At 33.2% G+C, this 17,615-nt stretch overlaps 1 protein-coding gene and 1 pseudogene across 2 annotated transcripts in view; one reads left to right on the forward strand and one right to left on the reverse strand.

Moving 5' to 3' along the window:
- LOC142319116 (uncharacterized) overlaps positions 1 to 8,344 on the reverse strand; it is an 83,841-nt gene extending 75,497 nt beyond the window's left edge. Inside the window, exon 1 of one of the 2 annotated variants that reach the window (XM_075356036.1) lies at positions 8,264 to 8,344. In XM_075356036.1, the coding sequence (XP_075212151.1) occupies positions 8,264 to 8,340 (77 nt within the window). In that variant the 5' untranslated portion in view covers positions 8,341 to 8,344. Of the gene's footprint in view, positions 1 to 7,488; positions 8,236 to 8,263 lie in introns of those variants that run through there. The other variant, XM_075356038.1, reaches the window with a different exon arrangement.
- A 3,096-nt stretch (positions 8,345 to 11,440) lies between these two features.
- The window catches only part of LOC142319931 (putative polypeptide N-acetylgalactosaminyltransferase 9), a 28,829-nt pseudogene continuing 22,654 nt past the window's right edge, over positions 11,441 to 17,615 (forward strand).

Below are 17,615 nucleotides of genomic sequence, written 5' to 3' on the forward strand. Positions count from 1 at the left end.
CGTCTAACAAACATAGTAAAAAACAAGTGGAATGCTGAATGGAGGAGATTAAATACAAAATTAAACACAGTAAAATCTTCTCCTTATAAATGGAAAAGCGACTATAAGTTGACTCGCCGTGAACAAGTAGCGGTGACCAGACTTAGAATCGGTCATACGCGATTAACAAATTTATATTTGTTAACCGGCGAAGTGAGACCAATGTGCGGTGTTTGTAATAAAACACTGACAATCAAGCATCTTATAGAAGAGTGTACCATATATGAGGACCTCAGAAAGAGGTTCCGTTTTAGAAATAATATTACTGCTGATCTGGATAATGGAAATGAAGAAAATATAGTTGCATTTTTACACGCCAGTGGACTTCTTAAAAGTCTATAAAAATGAAAGTTTAAAGCTGTGACAAAAGAAACTCTAAGCGGTAGCTTATATATATATATATATAAAGAAAAAATGGTATTGATAAGTTTAATTTTAATTTTAATTTTAAATGTATGCATATATACATAAGGGAGTCTCGAAACGTGGCACGTATAGTGACGGGAGGTAGCCCTCTTGCCTAGGCCATTTTGGCTCACCTGCATTCAAGAGCAGTGAGTCGGGGTGTGTCCGATGATGGCATGGGGGACCCTCAAGGGTGGATTGAGGGCGCGAGGCTGTGGGTGTACGCTGTGCATGCCTACAGCCTGTTTATAAGAAGGATTCAACTGCCACGGCACCCTGGCGCGACTGATATACTGCTCAACGCCGGTTCTGGTCGCCCCGAGGGTGCTTAAACAAAATATAAATGAGACTCGTAGAAGAAAGAAAGAAAGATATGGTAGGATAAGTTTTAATTTTAATTTAATGGTCTTTTGGGAACCTATCTCAAATTTTAATATTGGGGCCCTTTACACCCCATAAGTGTTTGTGATTGTCCTTGTCTTTATGTCTTAAATGTTTTGTGTAGTTTTGTGCTTTTAAATAAAATGTAAGGGCCCTTTTCACCCTTACATATGACGATCCAGATGGTGATAGTAGTTTCTTTTAAAGATTATGACGAGGGTTAATGACCTTAGCAGTCGATGCCCATAAAAATTCAGAAAAAAAAAAGAAAAAAAAAAGAACTTTTCATAAATTGAATTTTTAAATTTCACATCTGTCTTCTCTTGAAAATTATTATTTTTTATTAATGACACATTAGAATTAATATATACGAGTATATATATAAAATTAAATATAATGTATAAATTATATACATATATAACTAGAAAGAATATATCACAGATTAGAATTAAAATCCATTATATGCACATTACATAACAATTAATTGTATTACTTTACACAGAATGATTTAAGGATAAAATAAAAATGAAAGTTAATATAAACATAAGCCCGAAAACTCTTCGTTAGCGAGTATCGGCTGGCCAAGATTTCGTCTCGATTTCTAATCCAACGGTAAACTTAAGCCAGATTGTAGTTCTTGGGACCCAAATTAAAGGTAAATAACTTTAATAAATAAAGGATACCCGTAATACCGTACCCGTAGTAGTATGTATATATAAACCTTTGGACTGACGGTGGTTTTGGGGTCTGGGAGATGTAAAACGCAAAGATACGTCGAAATTTTCCGGAAGTACAATGGTACCCATTACAATAGACAGCTTTCTCATGAAATCTACCTAAATGATAAATAATAATATTATTATTTATACAGAAATTTAATATTAAATTTAACTGCGATAATGATTTTTTGTATAAATATACCCGTAATAAATAAGGGTAAATCTGACTTGCAGAACTGACAAAAATGGGTCCCAGGATTGTATTTTAAGTAGTTTTTAAGAAATCTGGGGTAAAAGACGAAAGATTGAGATCGAAAACACACTATTTTATGTTTAGCGTAAAATAACTTTTTTAAATATGTAATAAACGCAAAAACGTTTTAAACAAAATTTGTAGAGTATCTTGATTCTGAATAAAATGGTACGAATAAAGTTTACAGAAACTAAATACAAAAGTAAAAATTTTTTAATGAAACGTTTATTACAAAATATATCAAAATGAGGCAGATTTTAACTAGGTATTAACCAAACAAAATCATTAATACAAGAAAAAAGAATTAAATATTTTAGAAAAATAAACAATAAAAATAAAACATAATTAAATATCAAATAGTCAACACACGTTAATAAAATAATTTAGTAGACATCTTCAAATATAATTAAAAATTAATTTTATAAAAATTTGTTGGAAATAATTTATTTCATAAGTTGGCAAACAGCTGATTCCAACAATTAATTTTTTATTGCATGTAAACAGCAATAAACATTGAAATAAATGAATGGAATTTCATGTATACATCATTATCAAACAATGCCTTACAAATTTTGCAATGAAGAATATGCAGAAATAATTTTTGTTTATGGGTTAACGCATGAGCCGCACAGCGAGAATGTCATCAAAGATTTTTGAGTAGGAGGATTCCAGGCCACAGAATCTTTGCTTACGTATTTCGATTCTTAACTGGATCGTTATCGTCTTTATATGCTGCTGAACGGCAATTGGTTTGCATGGCATTTCTCCCGCCACCACCCCATTCGGTCGCCCGAAAGCATAAGACCGAATGTCTGTGCCACAAACAGCAACTGAGCCTCGAAATCAGTTTAGCGACCAGTCCTAACTGGTCGCTAAATTGGTCGCGACATAGTCCTAACTAGCTCATGGAGCTAACCAATTGCGTGAGCGAACTAAGTATGGTGCCACACACCACTCGCTTCGTGTCCCACCGCTCACTTGTCGTATATTTATAAAATGGGTAGGTAAAATTTGTATCGTTAAGACAGCAATTCGCTGCCACGCCTAGGTCGCTGAATGCCAGTAAGTACCTGTTCACCATATTAAAGCGCTTGGACCCTTAATTGGCTGGTGGCCAGCCATAACTCTCGGGTAGCTTCCCACAGCAGCAAGTTAGGAATCCTTTCCCTTAGATAAACTACTGATCCCGGTTGAACAACGCAATGGCATCAAGGAATACCCACACGGTCCGACAACGCGGCTCACGCCACATTGACTCGCCGTTTAAAAGCGGCCAATTTTCCCCTTGACCTCTAATTTCCAGGGTGGCCTGAGTTTTGGCACCCGTAAGAGCTGGGCAGTCGAACATCATGTGTTCGTTCGATTGTACCATCCTGCAGACGCACGGCTCATCAGCTGCCAGACGGAACCAAAACAAATATTGGTTCAAGTTCGGGTGTTTAGAGAGCACCTGGGAACCCGTTGCCCTTAAAAACAAAAGAGAGGCATACCATACCCCCCAAATCCTGTATAAATCTATACAAGGATCTTCCCTTAGTCGTGGCGTGCCAATCTTGCTTCCATCGCGAGGCTGTAAAGCCTCCTCCGCAGGCGAGAGATGGGCCACTGAACGAAATTGGAGAATCGGTGTATTGTGATCACCCTTCCGCTCCGGTATAGGCCCGGCTCGAAACCGCATCCCAAATACCTCGTCCTCCCTGCCTCTTCGCAACTTCCACATGGCCACCCGAACTTTCACCACTAAATCAATTGGGAGAGCCTTTCCCAATACGGTGGCAGCCTCATAGGAAGTTGTTTTAAAAACACCAGTGCATATTATTAAGGCTCTGCACTGGGCATTCCTTAAATTCTGAATAAGTTCTCTATTTTTGTCCAACCTATGCACCCAAACGGACGTAGCATAAGAGGTCATACTTTCGAAGACACCTTGGTACATCATGTACAAATGACGGCCCCACAGCCCGTAATCCTTCAGAGCAATCCTCCTAAGCTTGTGCATTCAAAGATGGCACCCACCGCTACTCGCCTAATGTGGTTGCTTAACAGCAACTTCTCACCAAACTAAAAATATTGCGGCGTTCCAACTCATTTGAGGACAACTCCAACACAAGGAAGGATATGCTGCCTCTATGTTTATTAAATATTGCCAAAACATATTTACAGTCGGCGCTTTCCACCTCGGCAAGAACATTTAAGTTGCAATCAATCCTCGGTTCCAACCCCTTTCATGAAGCCATATTGGCCTCGATTTAGAAGACAGTTCATATAGATGCATTTCCACAGCCGTTCAACAACCAGCCTTTCAAGCAACTTGCCGGTAACTGCCGACCTCACTCGGATCCTTTCCTGGTTTTAAGAGCATCCTTACCAAAGCCACCTTCCAACAAGTCGAAAAGCAACCCCAGGTAAGGTACCCCGAGAACAGCCTGCCAAGCAGCTGTTTTATGACAGGCAGCAGATGATAGAAGATATCCGAGTCAAGTTGGTCAATACCGGTGCCTTTCTCAGTGCCATTCGAGAAACCACTCGGTCGATATCCACGGGATCCACAGCCCGCACGCCAGGGAATGGTGTCTCACCCGCCCTGACGCCGACTTCTGCTTCACCTTCCGGAGCATTTGGAAACAGAGTATCCAGGAACACCTGGTAAGTCGCCACAGATGTTAATGTGTGGTCCCGACCACCAAGCCCGCACCGAACACTGGACAGACGTTCAGTGAGTGGCTTTGGTCGGTAACATGACTTCGCAAGTTGCCAGGGGCTGCGCTGAAAACGCTCCTAACGGCAAGAACAACATCTGCTGGGGAAAAAGAAAATATAATTCAGCAAACTGAATTTTACCCGGGCATCAGTACCAGCAGAATTTCTAACCGCACTGGTTTAATAGAACGTTAGGTATGAAGAATTCTCCAAAAAGATAAACATCATCCTTTTAATCTACAAAAGGTGCAAAATATAATTCCTAGAAATCTTCCTATAAGTTTAAATTTTGTCACTGGATTCTGGAAAATATTAATAACAAAGTTTCTGTTTTATTTACCGATGGAGCCGCATTTACTCAAAGTGGAATTTTTAATTAAAAACAAAAAATATAGCCATATTGATTCATGAAAATTCACACGTCATCGCCGACACTGGATACCAACACAGGTTCCAGATTAACTTTTGGTGCGTTATTTAAGGCAACAAAAATTGAGACCACTTATTTTCAATGAGAATGTTTCAGATGCTTCATACTTAAACTTTTTACAGAATTATTTGCCATATCTATTGGAATATTTTCCTTTGATAACAAGAAGGGGCAACACGATGGGGTTGCCCCTACTACCTGTAGGGCCGATTTAAATCATTAGTATACAAACATAAGTGCAATGCAAGAAAAGAGTTAGTTATTAGAATTCTCATACTGTATTCTTGCACATCTTTCTTCTCTTTTTCCTAATTAGTCTCTGGAACCACCGTAAGAATTACTTCAGAGGACGATTTGTATGAATGTAAATGAAGCGTAGTCTTGTACAGTCTCAGTTCGACCATTCCTGAGATGTGTGGTTAATTGAAACCCACCCACCAAAGAACACCGGTATCCACGATCTAGTATTCAAATCCTAATAAAAGTAGTAAGGTTCAAATCCTTTACTAGGATTTGAACCTTAGAACTCTCGATTTCTAAATCAGCTGATTTGCGATGACGAGTTCACCACTAAACCAACCCGGTGAGTTATTGTTTACATCTAACGCAAAATAACCCTGTTGAAATACGGAAAGCTACTAAAAACACTGTTCGTAGAACAGAATGATTATCTGCTGTGGCGGAAAACACTTTCAGCAGTTTATTTAATTGTTTATAAGTTGATTTTATTATTTGTATAAATATTTGTTGTTTTTTAAAATATTTAATAATTTTTTTTTTTTTTTGTAATTACGACATTTTTTCGTTTAATACCTAGCTAAAATCTGTTTCATTTTGATATGTTTTGTCTTCAAACAAACTTCGAAATTCCTACGTCTGTATTTAGTTTCTGTGATCTTTATAACCACTTTAATCAGAATCAAATTCTCAACAAGTTTTATTTAAAACTTTTATAAGTTTATTACACTTTTAACAAAGTTACTATATGCCAAACATAAAATAGAGTGTTTTTCGAACCCAATTTTTTGTCTTTTACCCCAGATTTCTCAAAAACTACTTCAAATACAGTTCTGGTACCTATTTTTTTTTCGGTTTCGCAAGTCAAATTTCATATAAACTACTAAATTTATCCCTTTATTTGGGTCCCAAGAATTACAATCTGGATTAATTTTACCGAAGGCTCAGAAATCAGAGCGAAAACTTTGGCTAGCCGACACTCGGTAACAAAGCTTTCCTAACCTATGTTTAATTGAACTTTCTTCTTTATTTTCAGCGGTAGAATATGTTCTGATATTTTTTACATTCTTCGTGAATTAATTACTATATTAATTATAATATTCAATATTCAGTTTCCCAACTATTATAAAATATAATAGACGGTCGTGTGAAGAATGTGTTTTTATTACCTCCATTTAGCTTATTATCTCAGGAACAGGTTAACGTAGAAACGTGAAATTTTGTAGGATGATTTCTACGTAGGGGTATTGATTTTATAAAAATCTTGAAAGGAACTGCCGAGAGGGTTGGAATTACGGAGGTGTGGGTATTGCATCTCAATAAAAATATCCGAAGGGAAAAGTTATTTTCTTACTTTTTATAACCTTCTTTATACTAGTACTATTAAAGAATGGAAAAAAACAATCCTTCCCTTCAAATTCACTAATATTATCAATACTGACAACTTTTGTTTCAATCAATTTTTACTTCTATTTTGATAAATTTTTAAAAGAAGTGGGAGAAATAAGAAAATTAAGGTACATACCAACCAGGGATGGAGAGATAAAAAAAGTTATGGTATAAAAAAAAAAATTAAGTTACGGTACAAAATAAATATCAGATGGGTAATTTTTTTTTTTAATTATTGCCTCATTGATATAAGTAAGAAAAACGTTTTTAAAACTACCTTCTTTCTCGAAAATATTTAAAATATATGAATTTCAATCAGAGCTGGTTTTTACCATGTCTATAGTAATTTACTAATTAATTATTGGTGTAATATATGATTTGTAGTGCTCAAGTCCTAATTTCATTAATATTTCCAAAGAAGATATTATTTATAAAGAGTAAATGAATTTCAGTTATTGCTCTTATATCCCAACTCTGGTATTGACAACATTAAAGTTTGAAATTTGGTAATATGACTTTTATAAATAAGACATTGATGATAATTTATTTTATTTAAAAATAGTCTTTTGATAAGGTAGAAAAATTCCACCATTAAGTCGAGAAAAGATTGCGACTCGTTCCCGCTTTTTTATAATTTTAAATCCTAAATGTTAATTTATTCTTTTTTCAAAATTCTGACTATTTTATAAATTGTAAAAAAACGTTTTACGTAATAAATAAAGATAATGAGAAACAGAATACACTAGCTTTACATCCGAACTAGAATTTTTTGGTTAGTCTCGTCCGGTGTAGATCCATCATTTCTACAACGCGGCTATCAACTGAACCCCAACGACCAAAATGTTTATTTACAATTTTTAATGAAAAAAAAATCTTATTTTCAGTCATCAGGCAAACGTGCAACTATAATATATAAATACAATAATTCTCCTTACCTCATTTATCGGCTGATATTCCTTAATGAAATCAGGGCTTTAGTCTCTTTCAGGGATTCAATTTATTTTCAAATAGTAAAGATATTCATAATTTAATATACTGTATGTAGTACATATCAAGCGATAATACAATTTTATTACAGAAAAATACAGTTGCAATTATAATTAAAGTTATCTATGGTTAAAAACAACATGCATTAAAAACCACAACGTCCTCCAGAAATTTACATTCGTTGATACTATTAACGGCTGGTGAATAAAAAGATTAGTTTATATGAATGTTACTAAGAAGAAGAAAGCATTCAAACCGATGAAGTGGCTACTTTACATAATAATGACTGTTATTAGCCATAAACATTCTTAAAACAATACTAATAATAAAACTAGATAATGTTTGCACTCAACCGATATCGATAACAGCTGCTTACTATGTTTATACTTAATAACAAAACGACACTTTAAAAATATTCTTTGATAGCCGGGTAATAGTGCTACTCTTACTCTGTTATTGATACCTTTAAACTGCGATGTATTTTACGACGTTAATTTTTCCTGTATCGTCACGATTAATACATCGTTTTGGACACACTTAAGTTTAGGCTTCTATGGAAAACAAATGGCGTACGAGTATTATGTTAATTTAAATCTGCAAAAACGAATCTCATCAAACATATCGGTAATTATAATTCTTTCTCTGTTTTTACTTTAAAAAAAAAACGACTACCGACATGTTCACGAAAAAATATATCAATAAAAGGAATTACAAAAAACTGACCTGGGCTCCTCTATGACCATCACCCGGTCCAGTATTCTCTCTCTCCTTTGTACGCGTATTTTGCGCACACTCTTCATTATACATCCCTCCCTTGTATCATCGATGCGGTCGTCATGGTTACGGGATGATGGCCATGCGCGTTCTAGTTCGGAAACAGTGTACCACAATGATATCGTATCGACATCCAAAAACGATAACACCTATTTCCGTCGATCAAATAAATTATTTAATTTTGTACGAGAGGAATATTTTGCGACAGAGGTTTTAAGGACTTCAAATTTAAATAACAATAAAATCATGTCTATCGAACCAAATACTATTGAAAGCAATAAGTACAAAATAGATTATCCGACAGTGTAAAAAAAATACTGCTATCTCTATAAAAGTAGCTGGAGAACTTTTTTTATTCGTCCCTCTTTTGACCCGTTCGATACGTTTTTACTGTCTGAGCTGCAAAATTCATCACAAAAAACAAAATAAAATAAAACTTTAGTTTTTAACACGGTAAATATCGTATGCTGATTCCCACATTAACAATACTATTTCGTCATATTCTGCGATTCATAAAAGTCCACAGAAGTCTTAATATTTTCTTTTGAAAAATTTTTCAACCCAAAATAAAAAACCCACCGAATTATACATATTTGAGGCTAGCAGATGTTGCGTTTTTTCTCATGATTAATTCACCATATAAGCTGAAAGATTGTGCATGGGAATATGAAATTAAATTTTGCAGCGTATGAAAAATGATATTCATGACAGAGATTTGAACCCGGGACCTCCGGATGAAAGGCCGTGACGTTCAACTGAGTGGTTTAATGGATATAATTCTCCAATCCTTGCAGTTAATGAATATAAAATCGATAGAAATGTTTGAAATTCTTTCACTGATTGTCCAAAAATAATTAATATTCTAAAAAAATTATAAATTTTAAGGGCAATAGTAAGTTAATTTGGAATTTTACAAACAGTGGCGGCTCGTAGCTAAAATCAATGAGGTTGCTGCTCCAGAAAATTCTTTTCTGGATCTTTTCAAGGCCATGGTTAAAGACTGTTATAAAATAAAAGAACCAAAAAAAATTAATCAAATAGAATATATGGAAGCAGGATAATAGTCTAATTCTACACTTTATTACATTCAGGAATTTGGTGCACGGTTTTTAAACACATTGTGCTAAAAACCGTATTCGGACTAAAACCATACAGGATATTTGAAATAAAAATCTGTCAAAGGTATAGCTGGAAAAGTTATGCAACCCTTTTCCAGATGTTTGAATAGTTATATTACTGCCACAATGTAGTGATAAATACAAGTAATAAAACAAATTGAATATAATAACAAAGTGTTTGGAATATTTTTTTTTTTTTGTAAGTTTTAGAATTGATCAGCCTGAGACTAAGATTCAAAAAGATGAATTGTTACTTGCCATACAGCATGTTGACAATGTACATTCATTTGCTAAAGCTTTATCGTGATCTGTGGAATACTTCTCAAATAATATCAGAACTCATGAGCTTGGCCGAGAACCTGCTTGATTTATGAAGTCAGTTAAAAATTAAATATTTAAGGTGTATTTTAAAACTAATCCAGGAACTACAAGGTCAAACTATGTGAACATCATCAATAGTAGTTAATCTGTAATGTGAAGTATAAATAATATGAGAAAATCAGTAAATATCAATCCTACTTATGCAAAATTCCATTACAAAAAAAGGCAATACAACAATTATATGAATATTTTTTGCCTTTCTATAAAGTACTATGTGATTGCAATATAATTTATAGTTTCTGTCGGAATATTAATGCTATATACACCAATAGACATATTATTAGTATTATTTCTAATTAATTATTAATGTTGTTAACTACTTATTTTTTTTATGTGGTTAATATAACTATTATGTAATAATAATTATTATGTAACAGTAAATATATTAATTATTATATAAAGCCAGAAATTAAAATTAAAAAATAATGTTCCTACCATAAAAACCTGCAAATTTAAGTAATTTTTTAATTTTTTTTTTACAAGAGTCCTGTGTGATTATGTTAAACCGAAAAAATTAAAATAGATAGTCGAATGCGTCTATTAAATACTTTAAATAAAGGGGAATCCTGATACTTATTTTTACCAGATCCTACAGCAACATTAATAATGCAATATTTATATATATTTTTTTCAAACTCAAGTGAATAGAGGATCCCATGAAGTAGTAGAACTGATCTCTGATGAAATTCTTTTATTTACTTGTGCCAAAGGAAATGTAGTAAAAAAGAAAAGTTTCTATACCACAATACTAATAAATTTGTTAATTACAAAAAACCTTGGAATTTAAAGTGCCTAGAGAAGGAATAACACTCAAATTATCACAATGTTGAGTTTATCTTAGTTCCCATATATAGAATCTTTTTTTGACAAGATTGGTTTGAGTATTGGAATATTTTAATTTCTGTTAAATGACTGCTGCAGTGGCACACAGTGGCCAAGTAAATCAAGACTTGCACCTTTTGAACACCATTAATAAAGTTTCCTGTGCTTTCTTAAAGGTACAATGTGTTTTGAATATCACATAATTTTTTTTTCAATTTTTGATAATTTAAAATGATGCAAGGGATATAATGTATTTAATGGTAAAGAGAGAGGTAGAGTTCCACTGAACTCTATGGCACTGCTCTGTTTCACAGACCAAGAACAGAATAGTTTTTTTGAAAAAATGGTTGTTAAAAAAGTGTTTATTATAGACATATATATGCATTTTTTAATAAGTCATTACACACTACAAAGGAAATAAATACATAACCGGTTTAACTTTGTATGTATAATTTCAAATAATTTTGTAAAATATTACTTTTATGTTAATTAGGGAAGCCATCAATCAGACTTTCAGATTTGTGTAAATTTGAATGGCATAAAAGAGATTTACAAATATCAACAGGTAAAACAAAAAAACTCAAATTCATCTTTGCATCTCTTAATTTCAAATTTTAGACGTGAAACTGCTTTACCAATATAGTGAAAAAAGGAAGAGGTAAATGTTTGTCATGTATTTACTCAGATTTGTGGAATGAAGTAGACATCTAAGAAGATGTACAAAAAGTACAAGTATGTAGAAACGTTAAATATGTATGTTACTTAATCTGTTTCTTAGAGTACAAAGAACAAATGTGCAATAGACATGAGTTCTGGTAAACTAATTCTCTAAAGGAGAAGGTTAGGAATGAGGAAATAATTTTATGAAATTGAATATGGAGAATCCAAGATAAAAATTAAATGATTTGAAATTAAAATTAAAATTAATTTGTACTAGTAAAATTTTAATTGAGCTTGAAGAAGATGTAGTTTGTAAGTGTGGATTCATAAAACCATGCTGAAGAATAGGAGACTAATAAGGGTTTGGAAATGGTCATTACTGCATTGAGAAAGAAAAGAGAAATTTAGAGAGAATGAAAAGTAGCTGAGACTGAAAAAATAAATAACAAGTGAAGCACTTACAGGGAGTAGTCAGGCATGGAATTTGAGAAGCAGAAGATGATTATAATGGCTGAATAAGTTCAATTAGTATAAATAAATACATTAATGTATTCTATTATTCAATTATTATTAAAAAAAAAAAAAAAAACGTGAAAAAGGACTCATATTTTGAGAACATTAAAAAAGTTTTATTTACCATTCATTTCATATTACAATTTTCATAATCATGAGTAGTGTTTTTTTCATGGGCAATGATCTAATTTTATTTCAAACTATACGTGTTATGTGCATATAAATAAGGATTTAATAAATATAATTAATTTTGCTGTTCCAGACATTTGTACATATATCTACAGCTTACTCAACTGTCTTTTAAGTAAAATTGAAGAAAAAGTTTATGAACCACCCATTGATGATAAACAATTAATCATTATAACAGAATGCCGTGATGATCAGCAGTTGGGTCAACTTACACCCGTGTAATAATAATTATTGTAAATCTTATAACAATGCAGTAATTTTTTAAAACAAACTTTTATCTTTAGTAAGACATTTTTATCAAGTACTATTGCCATAGGCATACATCATATGTTCAAATTAAGTACAATTGACAAACTAATCTATAAAACTGGGTGGCGTTCATTATATCGGGTACAATACTACTTGGAACCATCACAAAAATGATGACAACATTAAGTATAACATTTCTTAATATTCCTGCTGATGCTATGAATACTGTTGCCCATAACAGAATGAACATGAACCATTGACAAACTAGTATATGCAGGTGTAATTAGACCATTACAGGTATAAATCTGCGTTTAATTTCTTTCATGAATATCAATGTGGATTCCGGCTGGACCATAGTATTGCAACAGCATTATTAAAAATACCTAATAATATCCATCTAGCTATGAATCAATGACATATGACTTTCTCCTAATAATACTATTTTAAAGCCTTTGCTATGTTCTTCATAATATTCATTTAAATAAGTTAAAAGTATATATGTAATAAATGTAATGTATACGTTTATACTCATAAATTATATTAAGTAATAATTTTTACTTAAATAATATTTCTGATGCTGCAAATAAAGCATTGATATTGTCTCATTAGGTGCAAGGGCTGAATATTATCATTTGTCTTTAAATGTGGATAAAACAAAACATATATACTGGTGGCTGAAAAGTAACTTTACACAGATCCCCTCTAATGTTTTTTTATAATAGAGATAACTGGAACTGAATTTTGGGCAATCAAATTTAGTTTTAATTACATAATTTATCTCATATTATCAAACTCTTTAAAATGATATATCAAATGACCGTTGTCCCGTTTGAAATTTTTGAGTTTCTCCTTAACCCCACCACCCAAAAATTAAAAAGAATGATATATAACTTCATCGAAGTAAGCCTTTGGTGCAAGTAGTAAGAACAATACAAACTGAAACCAATTATCTCAATCATAAAAAGAATTAGAGGGGGATGTAAGTTACTTTTCAGCCACCATATGTTTTATATATATATATATATATATATACACAAAATATTTAGAGATAGAGAGGGAGAAGGGGGCTATCCCTAACTCCTTGGTAACATCATCACTTCAAGTCACTTTTATGTTTCCATAATGATATTTTATAATGACTAGTCTATATTAAGTTATTAAGGCTTGGAATTTTGTTTGACAAAACCCTGAGTTTTTCTGTTGAGGTTACTCGTGTATGTGTTGATGGAGGTATGCACCAACTTAAATGGCAATAATGATTTCTTATAGTCTATCTTCAAGAGCAAGAGTACTTGTTCCTTTTCTCTAATTATTACTCAGTAGTTCATAATGATTTTAACTATTACGGATAACAATCATAACCTTATTTTGCTGTTTTCTGTATGTTTCAAAGATGAAAGATACTATTTAATATTTATGTTTAGTTACTTTTTCACATAACTGGAATGTTTCTTTGCCAGACTAATTAAGATGAACCCTTATTTGTAAAACTATGATTAAGACTGTGCAATAATCAAAAGCCAAGTTTAATAGGATGAATGCTCCAGAGAATGAAAATTTTAGAAGCTTGAATAGCTTTAACTTTCAGTAATTTAATCTTTAGTGTCATTTAGAAAAAATAGTACTGTAACATATTCTATAAAAACATATCTAACATATTCTATAGAAATTACTAAAAAATTAAAATAGCTATTTTAATATTTTTTGAATAAGATTACAACAATAAATGTTCATAAATTTAGAAAGTGCAAAATTTAATAATAAATTTAGAAATAGTGAATGAACAATAACTAGCAGGTAATTAATAATATTGTACGTGGAAACTGATTAATTTGAGTTAGCCAAAAAAATTAATAATCTCTGAACTTTTAATTATCCTATATAAAGTTCTCATTATTCTATTTTGCCTACAAATTTAAACACAGTTTAAGGAAAAATCTAAATTTCTCTAACATTTTCCAGTATTGGAGAAGATACTTTTCACTACATGTTCTTTGTCACATAAGATTTGTTCTGGTTTTGTAGGCCACTTCCAAAAATTAGGCATCTTTCCACTTTGTTTTATGGAATTTACTTCATATTCATTTTTTAATACTTTACAACTAATCTAGAAAATTCTGAACCACCGTACAAAGCTATTATGTAATTACAAACACAAAAATTTTCACAATTAGGTAAGTCAGAACTATTATTATTAATAAAGTTCATAGGTATTTATATCACATTCATCACTATCACTGGTATTTATTTCAGCTTTGCTGCTCATATTGATACGCAGGTAATATCTCATCAGAAACTTTTTTATTATGTTTTTCTTACGCTTGCCTTTTTCTTCACTGTTTCAACACTTGTTGCATAATTAACTGTTTTTCTTTCTTCTCCATATAATTTTATTTCTGTGCAAATTTTGCTTTTTTTATGATAAGCATCAGACATTTTTTTATTTATACTTATGTTGTTTGACTTTATTCTTTTTACCCCATCATTCTTCTTTGGAAAATACAAGTTATTTTTTTTTTAATGAGAAGTGCAAGCATCAACTACTACTATTTCAGATTTCATTGGTAATAAGTTTTTTTTAGCCAAATCTTTGATATAAAATACATTTTCTGAAGGATCAGAGGTGACAGATGAATTTATGATAATATTATTAACGAGATGGTTATCACAAGATTCTATTAAATCTACATTTAAATTCTCTTTATCAGTTGCTTGAGATTCTGCTCTTCAAGAATTGGAATCAAGGTTTTCTTTTTTTTGTTTAACATTCTCTAATGTCTTTTCCATTATTTTCTTTACGAATATTAACAAGAACTACTAATTTTTTTGGTTTCATTCAGTACTAAAAACAATCTTTAATACAGTCGGAAATGGAAAAAATTTGCAATCGTTTAAAATACTTTTATCTTTCTTTCACCCCTTTCTAATATCGAAAAAATTATAAAATAGAATTTTAGATATTTACATGAAAATTACACGCATCAAAGATCAATTTATTATCTTCATTTGCTACTGAGAAATTAAAAAAAAAAATATCAATAAACATTCAGATATCCATTTCAGCCCTTTAAACTCGGAATTTCAAAAAAAAATTTTAGAAATGCGTTTTTAGATATTCACATGTAAATTACACGCACCAAAAATGAAGATGATATCCATATATTACTGAGAAATTCAAGTATATTCTATTTTATTTCGTTTTAGCTCTTTAAATGTGAAATTTCAAAAATCTTTCCTTAGTCTGTACTTACACCGCGATAAAAACGTGTGTACAACTTTTTATCAATCTCTCTTCAGTAGTTATTGCCGGGCGCTGATTATGAACCTATCACGACTTGTTTATACTAGCAGTCAGGGAATGTTTAGTCAGTCTGGGCTCACTTCAGCAGCCCTTCCCGACTAGGCAGAGAGCTCTGCCCCCTGGAGTCTCATGTGCTCATTAAACTCATGCTTGTGAGAATAATAATAATAATAATAACTGTCGGTGTATTGTAATTTCTTCACAGCAACAGTTTGGTAAGTACAGGCCGTAGCTTTGAGCGATCTAAGAATTTTAGTTTTAAAACAGTCGGCCTCCATCTTAAAAATATTAGTTATAACCGGTTACATGTACTTCGTAAAAGTAAAAATTTACTTTGCCCGGTTCTTAGCGTTACCCGACGAACACCACCGACCGTATTTCGTTTCTCATTTTTTTAAAAATTTAATTTAATTTTTTTTTAGTCAAATAATCGGAAGCAAATGCAGCCAGTCGGATCGTACGTACAGTAACAGCGGCTATAAAAGTATTACCGCTACTAATTACTGCTAAATTAATTGCCGTGAAAATAACATCAATATATATATAATATATAGATAGAGCAGCACGTCGCGGCTTCGCCCGCGCTATATAGTTACTTGCGTTTCCCGTTGCGGTTTATTTTTTTTATTTTACGGTTTTTAGTAATCGGTTTGTCTGGCATTTCTCCCACCACCACCCCATTCGGTCGCCCGAAGCGACTTTATCCTAATTAGCGACCGGTATCCTAAATAGCTCCTACACCTTACCTAACTGCGTGAGCGGAATACGTGTGGTCCCGTATACCACTCTCTTGCGTGTCCCACCGCTCACTTGTCATATATTACTAAAAAGCGTAGGCGCACCCCGTCTACATACTAAAATATATAACCCGATAAATTAAAATTTATTCCGTCAAAGACAGCAATTTCCTGCCGCGCCTAGGTCGGTGAATGCCAGCAAATACCTGTTTACCATATTGTAGCGCTTGGAGCTATATTTGACCGATGGCCAGCCATTTCTCGAGGGTAGCTTCCTACGGCGAGCGGTAGTTGACTTATATTCCTTAAAACGCTGATGCCGGTTGACGGCATCAAGGAACTTCCACACGGTCCGACAATACGGCTCACACCATATTGACTCGCCGCTTACGAATGGCCAATTTTCCCCTTGACCTCTAAGTACCAGAGTGGCCTGCGTTCTGCCCCCCTCCCCAAGAGCTGGGCAGTCAAAAAAAAATGTGTTCTTTCGACTGGAACTCCCCGCAGACGCACAGCTCATCGGCTGCCAGGTGGAATCGAAACAAATATCGTTTCAAATTCGCGTGGTTCGAGAGTACTAGGGCTCCCGTTGCCCTTAAAAACGAACTAGAGGCGTACCGTCCGCCCAAGTCCTGTATAAATCTATACAAGGATCTACCCGTATTTGTGGCGTGCAATTCTTGCTACCGTGCTTCCATCGGGAGGCTGTAAAGCCTCCTCCGAAGGCGGGAGATTGGCAACCGTTCGAAATTTAGAATCGATGCATTGAGATCACCGTTTCGCTCCGGTACAGGCCCGGCTCGAAACCGCGTCACAAATACTTCGGCTTGCCTACCTCTTCGCAATTTACACATGGCCGCCCGAACTTTCACCGCTATATCGATTGGGAGAGCCTTTCCCAATACGCGGTAGCCTCTTAATAGGTTGTTTTAAATACACCATCGCATACGATTAAGGCCCTGCGCTGGACGCTCTTAAATTTTGCTCGATTTCTTTCCGACCTAATGACCTCTTATGCTGCGTCCAAACGGACGCGACGTAAGAGGTCGTACTTTCGAAGACACCTCGGTACACCATGATGTATAAAGAAAAATCCTTATTTTTGTTCTAGCTATTTTCAAACGAGTTTATTTTCAGAATAATCACCGAAGGTGAATGAACAGTGTTCATTTTAATGGAGAAATGTGGAATCAGAGTTTTTTTTATTGTACGGCTTAATTTACTGTATGTATTTTATTATATGACTGGTTGCAGTACGAGTGTTTAAAAGGTGTTAAAGTGTATGGAATAACATCTTTCTTTAAACAAGAAAGCAGCAGCATTCGTTTTAA

Source organism: Lycorma delicatula, chromosome 2 (genome assembly GCF_047948215.1).
Source record: "Lycorma delicatula isolate Av1 chromosome 2, ASM4794821v1, whole genome shotgun sequence".
Classification (NCBI taxonomy): Eukaryota; Metazoa; Arthropoda; class Insecta; order Hemiptera; family Fulgoridae; genus Lycorma; species Lycorma delicatula.